This window comes from Parambassis ranga, chromosome 19, assembly GCF_900634625.1.
Source record: "Parambassis ranga chromosome 19, fParRan2.1, whole genome shotgun sequence".
NCBI lineage: Eukaryota > Metazoa > Chordata > Actinopteri > Ambassidae > Parambassis > Parambassis ranga.
The window spans coordinates 16906779-16919739 of NC_041039.1; the positions used below are offsets into that span (position 1 = coordinate 16906779).

Consider the following 12961-nt stretch of genomic DNA (forward strand, 5'->3'; position numbering starts at 1 on the left):
TGATAAATAATCCAGCGGGTGTGGTTGGTTTTATTCTGTTGTTTACAAAGTTTAAAGCTTCATTTTTGTGGCTTCAAATAAGATAAGAGGTGAAGTTGTTTTGGGATTATTGAGGTAACTGAACTGTGCTTCACTTGGAATGTGTTTCTTTTCCTTTCAGATAGTATTGGTGCTTTTCAGAAAAGACGAATGCCATCAGTGGCATATCAAACACAGAGCCCAGATTATGGCCTGAACTGGATCCTGACGTGTTGAAATGCACTCTGATGAAAGATATCAGCCGTTATCAGTTTTAAAATATGTTTGGCATCAAGCATTAATCATGTGTCATCGTCACGCTTCCATCCAGCATGTAGTAAGATCTACACAGAGGACAAACATCGACCAAAGTCCGTGTTCATTTCTGACATTCTTCAGCAGTAACTCTCACCAAGCAGGCTGCTCTTTCTCAGAATGAGGGAGTGAAAATCAGTCACTTGACATTTCTAACCCTGTGTGCTCAGCAGCGGCCTTCACACTGCTCCACTGAGAAGATGAACACTTTTCCAGAACATTTTAGACAAATGAGGCAAACAGAAGCCTCTATCTGTCTGAAAGTGACCCTTACTGTACTCAAAGCAGGTCTGTGACTCGATTCCTGCACAGCCCAGCTCAGGCCTGACATTTTGGAAGTGTCTTGTTAGAGTCTCTGTGTGTTCACCCTGTTGTGGTATCCTAAGTGATAGGTGTTGCTGTCACAGAACAATTATTAATTTTTATCACCTGCACCAGTAGAGCTTGAGCGGAGTGTTGGCTGAACTCTACATCACACTGCAGTGTTTAACTGTCTTTATTAGACTCTCTGACCTCATTCCAAGGTGTTTTTATTACTGTCATGAATCAAACGTGCAGTAAATGGATCCATGTTTAATACCAGGGAATATTCTGTATATTTTACAAATACAGTTTTTATTGTCATTACATTTCTTAAATTACTTCATGAGTAGAAAAAAGCCACATGATAATATTGCATAATGTCCTTTAAATCGGTGGTTTTTAAGGACATATTATCCCTCCAGAGAGTATCACAGTGCATCCAGCTAAATAAACATCCAGTAGTCACCATGTGCTATGAGTTATTTTGGGAGAGAGGAATAGTTACGGCCAAAGGGGTTAAGAAAGCTTTAAATACAACTTATTTTTTACTTCGCGCTGAAACACTGATACAGGGTAAATAACCCTGAAACCATTGGGTGGCAGCACACACACACACACTGCATGTGTTGGCAGACAAAGAGGTTTTGTAGGCATTCAGTCTCAGAATACATTACCTCAGTTCAGGTAATGATTAAATGTGTAGGTTCCTAACAGGCAGACCACTCCTGTAAACAGCGGTGTTGTTTCATAACTGCCTTGGCAGGCCGCGGTTTACCCGGCTGCCTTGACGACAGTGCATTGTTTATATGATCCTCAGTCAGGTTACTACACCAGATTGAAATGTTCTCCATCACGTTTATTTTTCCAGGAGAACGAATCCCTCACTGATGCTCACATGCTTTAATCCGAAGGACAAAGATGTCCAACGTGTGTCCAATGTGTTGAAAAGTTACAAATTATGTATGTAAGCTTTCCAAGGACCTCTTCTCACACTGCCCCCTCCTGAGGGGTACAAAACCTTGTGTCCAGTCATACTCTCTCAAATCTTTTGGGCAGATTACATCCCGTTTCTGGACCTAATCAGATTACCTCACTTCACTTGCTGAGGCAGTTATCCAAAGGTCTGTGCTGGCTGTATATCTGTGCCAAACACTGCTGGATTTATGAGCATGTTTTTGTGCTGGACTAGACATATTAGTATACATGTGAATGAGTTGTTTAAATAAATACATTATTATTTAATGCAAAGTGTAAAACCACAGCAGGGTGTATGATTTTTATTGGCTTTTAATTAATGGATTAATAAATTTTAATCATTCCTGTTGTGTCATTTCAGGCTTTACGGAATCGTGGAATTTACAAATGCACCTAAACGCCTCACGGGACGCACGTTCTCTAGAGCAGCCTTCCTGGATTGTGATTGGACGACGCGCTGTCAGTTCTGAAGCATGCCTGTCAAATGTAGCCAATCAGCGTGCGCGTTGTTGGCCGGTGCGCCGGTTCGCCGGTCGGGTTTGCAGCCTGGAAAAGGGGAAGCGACTGGCGGAGGCAGCGCATCGGCGGTGCGGTGCTATGGACCCCAGGGACAATGTCGAGACAGGGGAGACTGAAACCCAGCTGGACGTGTTCTACGTGCCGTTTCCAGAGGAGGCGCCGTGCAAGAAGGAGCAGGAGAAGCTGTCGGGGGTCGTCAAAAACGTCCACAGAAAACTGCGCAGGAAATACAGAGAGGGTAAGCGGCGGCGGCGGCGGCAGCCTCCGGTGGGCCCCTGTGTTCCTGTCTGGCCCTGCAGCCGAGCAGCTAACACCTGAGCTCAGAGATACTAAACCAGTCCTAACGTTTTCATTCAAAGCTAACAGCATAGCTCACGGTGCTATGGTGTTAGCCGTCATAGCTAACGGGCTCGTTTGGAGACCTGTTAGCTGTTAACATCGTCAGCAGCAGAGAGCTGTGTTCAAGGCCTTTAAAGATCTTTAACAATACACTGTAGATGTTACTGTATGAGTTCAACCTGTCAACATGTGTCCAGACCTTTAATAGGTTACTAATGAGACACAGTAAAGACCTATCTGACTTACTACTGCCAATAAAAGATAACCTTGTGGACTGAACAAACATTGGACACACATTTTACTGCTCAAATACTTTTATTTCCAAGTATTCCTTCAACCAGACCCAGACAACTAAAGTAACTCAATAGTTTTTACTGCAATAAAGTGCTCTACAGACTTCTGCAGCTGGTTTTACTGTGTTCACCTGCTGAGGTGAGAGGAAGAGGAGGATAGGGTCTGTGAAATAACTTAAAACCAAAGCAACTGAGATTTTATGAGAAAGTAGAATAACAGGTAATGACAGGTAACTCTAGAATGATGAAACTGTGTATAAAATATATAGCAGACAAAGCAGGGTTAGATCACACTAGTGATCGCTAGTTGTAAGGGTTAATTATTTTTTCTCCTGATTATCTCCATGTATTGTGTGTGTATCAAAATAATGCCCAACTCAGCAGTTTGCATGTCTTCTTAGGGTGGATTTTCAGATTTGGGGAAGTACAAAAAAAGAAGTACCTAATAGTAGCTGTGTGTATTTTTGAGTCTGTGATTTCTCAAATCAACCTCATCATTTCCGCAGCTTTTTGTAAATACCCTGAACAGCACTATACTTCATGCTGCAATGCAAAAAAATACAAAATAAGATACAAAACTGAAGGTTGCCATCTCATGTGATGTAGTAAATGAAAGAGAAAGGAATTAAAGGTCGGGTAGGAGATTTCACTCTGATGCTCTTTTTGTTAAATCAGTGTAACTTCTCTTTACAGTCCAATAGCAACCGATTAGTTCGGCAGTTTCTCTTTAAACGAAGAATATGAATCATCTGAAGCTATAAAACATAAAAACATCAGCCAATCCTCCGGGTGGACCCTGTAGGAGTATTGGCTGGTTGTCACTCCCTTCCTGCTCTGTGCACCAGAGAGGTACGTGCATGATGGCCGAAGTCACAGACCGCAGCTTGTCTTCAGGTGATGGCGTCCATGTGATTGGAGGCATGGCTTCAGGGTGAGCTCCGAGAGAAAGGGGCGTGTGTTTACGGTACTTTAAATCTGGCTGACTCTCACTGAGTTTCAGAATCTCCTACCCTACCATTAATGGGTCTTGTACAACTACAAATACTGTGCCGGGGTTCCGTTTTCCTCAGTGTGCTCATTGATATCTGTCCTGAGAGCGAAGAATAAACTGTGCCTTGGTGATAATAAATAGACGGGTTGGAAAATCTTTTTTACAAATAGTAACAGCACTAAAAGTGCCGTGTATGTGACGTGAATTCAAAAACTTTGTGCCATTTTTGTCATTGCTTTCTACTTTCCCTCTCTGAGGAATTGCAAAGTCCTCATGTGGGGACTGTGGGAGTGGAACACACAAAAAGGGCCCGAGGAAAATCAGTATCTGGATGAAAAAAATAACATTAGCATTGGAATCTTATCATTGTAGCAGAGCAGTGTGTAGGTTAAATGCTACAAGTGTTATGATTTAGGTCGTCTCCTGCCTGAATGCCAGCCTGATTTGTTTCTTTTGACTTCTTCTGAATCAGAAAACTTGTATTTAAACAATGTCAGTGCACAGCAGAAAGAAAGCAGAGAGCCCTTCAACTGGTTTTACTTCTACTCAGCTGTTTAGTTAGCAGCAGTGCATAAAGAGGTCATGGTTTGCTGTTATTTGTGTATTCTCTGCCCTACTTTCCCACCTTGCAACACAAATGAGCTTAGATCACTTCATGCTATGAATAAAGCATAGTAAATCTGAGAATGTTTAGCATCATAAGAGGCTGGGTGGTTGTTTTTGAGACTAGAATAGAAGTCTTCCTGCTTGCAGACCTCATGATTGGTTAATAAGTAAAGCATGATCTGGTTCAGGCTTGGCATTGAAACACAGTGGTCATGCTTTCAGAGCCCTGCTGTTTACCACCACTCCTTGTTGTCCTTTCATTTCTGCAAATCAGATGCAGAGTTTTTCCTTCTGGTCATGGGTTTTCTCTCTTATCAGCATGTTTGCTTACGCTACAGGCTGTCAGCTTCTGAGCAGCAGTGGAGATGAACTAACAGGAATTGTTATGAATATTATTATTGTGAAATGGCCGTTTGAGGATGATTTTGTTCTCTCTCTCTTTTTTTGAGTTCTGCTTTTGTGCTGGCAGAGACAAGTAAACTTAGGCAAAGTTAAAGATGCAGAGTACCGACAGCGACCTGAGATTTTTCAGAAGAATCGCATTTTGGTGCTAAAGTAAATGACCCAAGTTAGCAAGTAGGTTGTAAATGTTTGCTCCTCTGGAAGTATTTTGTGTGTTGTGTTGTTTTTGTTAGTCCCGCCCTGATTCTATGTTTGTTTTCCCCAGTGGGCGATTTTGAAAAGATCTGGCGTGAGCACTGTGAGGATGAGCAGACACTGAGTGAGTACGCTGTTGCCATGAAGAATCTGGCCGACAACCACTGGACCAAAAACTGCGAAGGAGAGGGCCGCATCGAGTGGTGTCGCAGGTACAGCAGATTTCAAATGTTGCTTGGCTGTATGTCGTAGAGATTTAACTTCACATGAGGGTGAAACATGTTTATACCTGTAGGATGAGTTTTAAGTTTTGATTTCACTTCTACAGTGTCTGTCAGGAATACTTCTTGGACGGCGGAATGAAAAGAATGTTAGAAAAAGATGAGAAGAATGCTGCACATGCTATGGGGCTGACTGCAGCATCTGTGAATACCCAGCCCTACAGCACCATCCCCAGGTGAGCTGAAGAAGGACTATGGCCATGTGGCCCGTAGATAATTACTAATACATCTCTAAGTGAGTCTGTGTTTAAAACAGCCACGGCTTGAAACTACGGCTCTTTCACACTGACCCACTAACTTCTGCTTTTACCTTCAGTGGGAAAGTTTACAACAATTTGAACATATTTCCCAGTGCACCTGGTAAATTATAACAGTCACTGGGCTCCATACTAATGTGTCTTACCCTGGGCTCCATGAGTTCCTCGTGGTGTGTATATGATGACTTACTTGTGGGGGTAAAAAGGTTTATCACCCGTTTTAATGTGGGTACTGTGTCGTCTTCTACATGGTAGAAAGAGTATATAATGCACAATACTTTTTCTTAGTTCGATGTCTCAGCTGGGGAAAATGCGCCTTCTGGATGTTGGAAGCTGCTTTAACCCTTTCCTGAAGTTTGATGAGTTCCTCACAGTTGGTATCGACATAGTGCCTGCAGTTGAGGTGAGAGTGCTTGATTATCAGGAGGTTTTACATTCTTGTTGATGCATATAAAGGAGGTTTTCTTGCTAAGTGCTTGCATTACAAAGCAAAAAAAAAAAAGCTCCAGAAATGACTCATGCAGGGGTATCATCGCTGTGGTTAGAGACTCTGTAAACACATTCAGCAGAAAGTGGAACAAAAACTCTGCATTCTGCAACTGCAACTAATGAAACGGAGTCTGTGGCATGTCAGTGGTGTCACATTTGAATCTTTATTTCTGCATAATCTTCTCTTCAGAGTGTGTACAAGTGTGACTTCCTCAACCTTCAGCTCCAGCAGCCTCTCCAGCTGGCAGGTGATGCAGTAGAGGCCTTCCTCCGCCAGCTCCACAACCCCATCGATGCTCTGCCTGCTCAGCTTTTTCACGTGGTGGTCTTCTCCCTGCTCCTCTCCTACTTCCCCTCACCGTACCAGCGCTGGATCTGCTGCAAAAAGGCCCACGAGCTGCTGGAGCTGCACGGCCTACTGCTCATCATAACGCCCGACTCCTCCCACCAAAACCGCCATGCCCTGATGATGCGCAGCTGGCGTGTTGCGGTGGAGTCACTGGGCTTTAAGCGCTACAAATACGTCAAGTATTCCCACATGCATCTCATTGCCTTCCGGAAGGTGTCTGTGGCCACCACCAGCGACCTGGTGTCACGCAACTACCCCGAGATGCTCTACATCCCTCAGGACTTTAACTCCAATGAAGAAGAGGACTGCGCCGATGTCCCGGTGCAGGTGCGCTCCGAGTTTGAGGATGACCAGCTGGCTTGGGGCTTCACGGAGCTACCGGACACGCCTTACGATTCAGATTCTGGGGAGAGCCAGAGCAGCTCTGTGCCTAGCTTTCATGAGCTGGAGGATCCCATCCTGCTTCAGAGCTAGGCTAAACCAGCAACCCCCCCCCCTTTTTTCTCTACCTGTCACTTCCCCTTCAACTGCTGTGCTGCCAAATTTAACCTGCTGCATTTTTCTCCCACTTCTCCTGCCTCTTCAAAAAAACTATGCTGTTTGCACAGTGTGAAAGAGAGAAGTTTACAGATTATTTTCTCATATCCATGCTCCTTAGAGAGTACACACACACACACATACATGCACACACACACACACACTAAGATGGATATATTTTGATAAATAGCTAGGTTTTATAAGAGTTGGAAATTGAATGCCCTTAAGATAATCTTAACTCCCTGTTCCTAGAGCTCCACCCGATCTTACAATCAGTTACAAAGTCAGCTTGTCCTCATTCTGTGCTTGGTCTCCGTTTGAATAAGCTAGTGTCACAGGCTGCTTCAGTATAAAAGCCAAATACAGCAACCCAAGCAGTCCTGCAGGATTTGATTGCACTGGAGAGACTGAGGTGGAATGAGTGGACGATGGTACGCTTGCTTCTGTCACAGTCATGCAGCTAGACTTTCTGAAAATTCTTGGTGTGCATTTAGTTTTCCAAAACAAACAAACAAACAAAAAAGAGACAAGTTTGTTGTTTTGAAATTATATATATTCTCAGTCAAACATTGGTGTTGTCCAGTGTGAAGTGTGGCAATGCCATTTTAACTATGGCATCTTCTGAATGACTTGTGTATCTTTTACAAGAAAGTGGTATGTTAAGCATTTTCAGAACCATACAGTAGGACTATTACTAGGTTTACTAATGTGAACATGTAACCGTTTACTTATTGTGTAACAAGGTACGAGTGCAAACATAGTTATTACACTTTTTATCCTCCTCTTGTTGGCCTCAGAAATTTTAATTCTAATACATTGTTCTTTTTTTTTGGGGGGGGGGGGGGGGCACTGCAAGTCGGTGACACATGACTTTAGACTTTGAATAGCACACACACAGTTAACAGATCTGTGACAATTTACAATGAAGATAAAAACTCAATCTGACGAAACTCACCTGATGCTGTGTGTACAAGAAGTGAGGATGAAGAGGAGGGAGGCTTTAGCTAAAGACACTACCAGGTAAATGTTAGTGTGTGAGTGTGGTTGGGTATGTTAGTGTGAATGAAGGAGTGAGTTTACATTCATGTGTTTTTTCAGTGGCACTTTATCATTGATTCTACAGGGTGTCACAAAATGTAAGTATTTCCCCCTGTTCAAAGTTTTACAACCAACGTGATGGGCCCACATAACGATACCGATGAGTACACGGTGCCTTCTTCACTGCTTGAAACTGACGCTCATTAAAATATTCACACCTTTTTTTTAAAGGAGCAGTGTGTAGGATTTAACAGGATCTATTGGCAGGAAATGATTATGGTGTGTATATAGTTTCCATTGGTGTTTAATTATTAGTCTTTCGTGGAGCCATGTATTCAGAGTACAGACCGGACAAACCAAGCATCGACTATAGAGGGGCTTCTTCATATTTTTTTGCGCTGAGGTAATTTCTTGTACACATTTTGAGAGCGAGGGGTGTTCTGTAATCTGCAGCCTCACCACTAGATTCACTAAATCCTACACACTTAAATCAAAACTATATCAAGCTTCTTTGGCCCAGACGGTACACACACAGTCCAGTTCTCCTTTGTCATATTAATGGAACAAGAAGCATTTCCAGTGTTGGTGTAATACAGTGTGTTGTTGGAAGTCTCATATCATCTTAGCAGTGAAAGCACATCTATTTCCTGTTTTAACAGATTCGAAACGTTTCACAGATGTTCTGAAAAAGTGTTTTGTGATTTGTCTTCCAGTGTTTCTTTTTGATCCATTTGCATGAGCTGGTTCATCTTTATCATTATCAACATTTTCAACAACGCAGAACAACGTGTGCTTATAGTTTGGTTGTTTTCTCTTTTATAAATGAATGTAAATGTAAGATGGTACTGTGTGTGTGTCGTTACTTTTGAACTGTATGTCATGAAGGGTTCAGTCGCCTTAATATATGCATACAATATCTGTCCTTTTAAGCTAAAATTACATGATACCTTCTTAAGCCTAAATGAGTAAAACCCAACAGCACAAAATAACAAGCAATGGGAAAATAATAATTAGATTTGTACTTTGTTTCTTTCACATACAGTGGGTTGTATTATCAAAAACAAAACAAAAAATGTCATGGAAGGTGAAAAAAAATAAAAATAGGTCATTTACCTAGTCACAAGTAAGGCTGTGTATTTATTGTCAAATGTGTAAAACGCGGATGTTGGCTTTTTCCATTGTTACTTTTGAGCCTTGGTACTTGCTGTAGGTGACGCAGCAATATGGCGTCTGTCATCTGAGTCGAAAGTTTATACGTGATAAACTTTTTGAACTGCTATGTCTTTCTCACTCCTGACAACTGGATTCAAAGCGCGGCGTATGCAAACTTTAAATCTCGTATCGGATATCAGATGAAAGAGTACGACGTTCAAGATGTGAAATGATTCGTTGACCGGCGCTAAGATGCTTCGCTGACGGCTAACTACAGCTAAGCTAGCCGCTTTCAACAAGTTAGCCAGCACCAGCAGGCTAACTGAAGTAGGATTGATCGTCGCTGTGTTTTAAATGTCATAACGGACCTTAACCCGAGTAGAACTCCTCTAAGTGCCTGTTTCCGGCTCTGGGCTGTCGGTTTACTTTACAAAAATGTGTCGTTTTCTGCGTTACTGTGTCAGTCACTGCCTTCACGCGGCGATAACCCGGCTGGAGGAGGTCAATGGAGAGGTGAGCATGTGGTCCTCTGTCCGGTGGCTGGGCTACCTGTCCGGTCTGAACCTGTTAGTGGCCCTGTGTCTGGGTCTCTATGCCCGCTGGGAGAGAACAGCAGAGTCCACTCTTCTTGTCATCTTTGTTTTGGCCCTGTTCGTCCTCGCTATAGCGAGCGTACTCTACTACTACTTCAGCATGGAACGGGTCAGCCTCAGCCTCCTCCACCTGTGGTTCGGGTTTTTGCTGGGTCTGCTCTGTTTCCTTAATAACCCCGCTTTGGAAAGCGACGTCAAGGAGCAGGCGGCAAACTACCTGCTGCTGGCCAGCATGGCTCTGAGGACGCTGTGGGCGCTGCTGGAGAGGCTGGTCGGATGTGCGCGGTACCGTCCAGCCTTCCTCACCTCGGCAGAGCGGCTGGAACTGGCCGGCTTCGCCACTGCCAGCACGGCGCTGCTCATCCCAAAGTCCCTGAGCGTGATGGTGCTGGTGGTGGCGCTGGCCACGGTCATGATTGGGCTCCGGATGAAAGCCGTCCTGGCTGTTCCCAACCTGGTTTGCTTTGCTGTCATCACCGCCGTCCTGTTCTTCAAGTCTCTGAACATCACCATCAACCCGTTCACACTGGCCTGCTTCTTCAGCCAGCTCATCTGCGACCCTCTGCTGGATGTCTACTTCAGCGGGCTGTCTGTGACTGAGCGCTGGCAGCCCTTCCTGCTGTGGAGGGGCCTGTGGCGCCGCCTGTCCCTGCTGCCTCTGCTGGCGGTGGAGATGACCTTCATCATCCTGGCTGCTCGGAAGCTGGCAGACCTTGACCAGTGGTACCTGATGATCCCAGGCTTTGTGGTGTGTGTGCTTTTCTGGGCCATTTGCCATTTGGTGTTTGTCATCACCGTGTGGGGTTTTCACACCAAGCTCAGCGACTGTCAGAGGCTTCGCCTGTCACAGGGGGCAGAAGTCACCAGTCTGGACAAAGTTATGGCATCAAAGGGCATGAGACATTTCTGCCTCATCTCTGAACGCCTGATGCTCTTCACGCTGGTGTCAACGGCTGCTGTTGCTGCTCTTTGTTGGCAGGTAAGATGCTACAGAATGGGACTGACCCATTGACCTGATTGAACAGCAGAGTCCTAAGCTCGATTAGGTTAGATTCTTGTAACTATTCTAAATTTATGCCACAGTTTTGTGGAGAAAATGATGATAAAGTCCTTGTTTTGTTTCCAGCTTTACTCTTACACTTATTTTCCAGCAGCCAATTGTCTCTCAGTGACTTGTGAATTTGCGCTGCAGGCCTCCAGCAGTGTCTTTGTGAGCACATTTCTGCTCATTCTCCCCCTGGAGTCTCTCTTCCATGGACTCTTCCACGAGCTCGGAAACACCCTCGGAGGAACCTGTGTTGGCTACGCAGTGGTCATCCCCACCAACTACTGCAGGTAGTACTGTTCATAACTTCCTGTTTAACAGGGAAACGTCTTCCAGTCAGACTGCATGGCCTGACAACCTGATGAACGTGATTTTTCTCACCCCTTCCCTGTAGTCCTGATGGGCAGCCGATGCTGCTGCCTCCGGGCCAGGTGCACGAGCTGAACAAGCGCTCCACAGGCATGTTGAACAACGTGCAACGTCTCTTCGCCCACCATCTGATTGAGACCTTTGGCTGCGACTACTCCACCAGCGGGGTCACCCTGGAGGCTCTGCAGGCCAAAATCAAATCCTTCTTGGAGCTCCGCACTGCAGATGGACCTCGTCATGACACCTATGTCATTTTCTACAGCGGCCACACACACCGGACTGGCGAGTGGGCGCTCGCAGGTGAGAGGGGAATCGTGCAGATGCAGTTATGATTAGTAATAGCTGATTGCTCCCTTTATTAGTGATATCACACTTCAGACAGCTGAGAATGATCCTCCTCTTGCATTGTTTTTGTGTTCATCATCAGGAGGAGACACTCTTAGACTGGATCAGATTTTGGAGTGGTGGAGGGAGAAGAACGGCAGCTTCTGTTCACGTCTCATCGTGGTGCTCGACTGTGACAACTCACTGCCCTGGGTTAAGGAGGTCAGGAAGGTCGAGGGTCTTTACGTGGCATTGCAGGGAGCAACGCTGGCCAGAGTGACGGACGTTGAGCTGCAGGACCCTCCGCAGCTGGGAGACTTCACCTGCCAGTGGGTGGAGTATAACTGCAACGCGAGCTGTGACATCCAGTGGTCGGAGAGGGGCAGGGCGGTCTCTGCTGTTTACGGAATCTCCAAAAACTGGAGTGACTACACGCTGCATCTGCCGACGGGAAGCGACGTCACCAATCACTGGAGCATGTACTTCCCACGTATGACCTACCCGGTGGTCCAGCTGGCGCTGTGGTGCGGCAGCCTGAACCTGTTGTGGATCTGCAGTGCCTGTCTGCGATTTCTCAGGAGAGTCAAACTCAACTGGTTTCCACCAGCCATACTGGACACAGGGCAAGGCTTGAAACTGGTAAGATCATAGAAATATGAAGAGAAGCAGATTTGTACTTTTATACAGAAAATTTCCCAAATTGAGTTTTTTTAACCCTAAAAAAGGCAGCTATGCATTTATTGGATTGAAGTAGCCAGCATTATGTTAAGTTTGATACTTACTTTATTGATCAGTTACTGATGCGGATTGAAGACGTTTGCCTTACAAATATTTCCAAGTTTTTATACTCTGTTAATGTGTGCTTTTAGATTTGTCAGCTGAGACATAGATGGCAGCATAGATACGGGAGAGTCCTGTGTTACAGGACAGAGCAGGTTTAGAAAATGGACAGATGGATGAGGACTGAGCACACGTGACATATTTTGCACATTCAACATCATATTTACTGTTAGATCTGATTCCTAACATTCACACTGTGCCTTTTTACCTTAACAATCACAAAACATGATCTTAAAACCAAAGTGGCCACGGTACATATTCAGAGGAAGATGTCGGGCATATAAGATGTACAGTATGGTCTACCCAGGATTCCTCTATCCCCCTTCTGTGTCCACTCACAGCTTAGTGTAGCACTCGTGATGATGCGCTGCTTTGTTGCAAAATGTTTGGACGCTTTTGCAGTTGAGATTTCACTCCCAGCTGCTTCAGGGAGTCCAGAGTTTTAACTGTGCTCATGAATGCACTACAAGCACAGATGTATGACAGCTGCAATATTTAACTTACAACAAACTGCAGGAATTAAACGAGATGTTTTTTTCCTGCGGTTCATTATAGTTTACTGGCCTATGCAAGTTTATACTAATCAGTTTGTTGTGTTTGTAAGAAAACCAGGTGGAAAATGGAACTATGCAATAAAAAGGTGAAAGCTTGCCGCTCAAAATGTAGATTTATTAATATATTCTGCCAAGAAACAAAATAAAAAATGAAACAAATCTGAGCGTGGATTAAAT

At 44.5% G+C, this 12961-nt stretch overlaps 2 protein-coding genes across 3 annotated transcripts; both read left to right on the forward strand.

The window, feature by feature from the left end:
* Nucleotides 1-2125: 2125 nt before the first annotated feature.
* samtor (S-adenosylmethionine sensor upstream of mTORC1) lies at nucleotides 2126-8750 on the forward strand. Of its 2 annotated transcripts, none has more exons than XM_028431967.1 (5): nucleotides 2126-2368; nucleotides 5027-5168; nucleotides 5285-5413; nucleotides 5783-5897; nucleotides 6174-8750. In XM_028431967.1, the coding sequence occupies exons 1-5, from the start codon at nucleotides 2209-2211 to the stop codon at nucleotides 6804-6806; spliced, it is 1179 nt and encodes a 392-aa protein (XP_028287768.1). In that variant the 5' UTR covers nucleotides 2126-2208; the 3' UTR covers nucleotides 6807-8750. The 2 variants fall into 2 exon arrangements, with proteins under 2 accessions (XP_028287768.1, XP_028287769.1); XM_028431968.1 differs by lacking the exon at nucleotides 2126-2368 and adding an exon at nucleotides 4509-4935.
* A 371-nt stretch (nucleotides 8751-9121) lies between these two features.
* On the forward strand, nucleotides 9122-12943 carry tmem168b (transmembrane protein 168b). Its single transcript, XM_028432163.1, has 4 exons — nucleotides 9122-10631; nucleotides 10845-10987; nucleotides 11092-11366; nucleotides 11494-12943. Exons 1-4 carry the CDS (start codon nucleotides 9495-9497, stop codon nucleotides 12039-12041), a joined length of 2103 nt encoding a protein of 700 aa, XP_028287964.1. The 5' UTR covers nucleotides 9122-9494; the 3' UTR covers nucleotides 12042-12943.
* The last annotated feature ends 18 nt before the right edge of the window (nucleotides 12944-12961 follow it).

Coding starts and splice junctions, on each gene's coding strand:
- samtor (XM_028431967.1), top strand. CDS start 2,209: ATGGACCCCAGGGACAATGTCGAGACAGGGGAGACTGAAACCCAGCTG. Junction 2,369..5,026: donor GCGCAGGAAATACAGAGAGG/GTAAGCGGCGGC, acceptor TGTTTTCCCCAG/TGGGCGATTTTGAAAAGATC. Junction 5,169..5,284: donor CGCATCGAGTGGTGTCGCAG/GTACAGCAGATT, acceptor TCACTTCTACAG/TGTCTGTCAGGAATACTTCT.
- tmem168b (XM_028432163.1), top strand. CDS start 9,495: ATGTGTCGTTTTCTGCGTTACTGTGTCAGTCACTGCCTTCACGCGGCG. Junction 10,988..11,091: donor ATCCCCACCAACTACTGCAG/GTAGTACTGTTC, acceptor CCTTCCCTGTAG/TCCTGATGGGCAGCCGATGC. Junction 11,367..11,493: donor TGGCGAGTGGGCGCTCGCAG/GTGAGAGGGGAA, acceptor GTTCATCATCAG/GAGGAGACACTCTTAGACTG.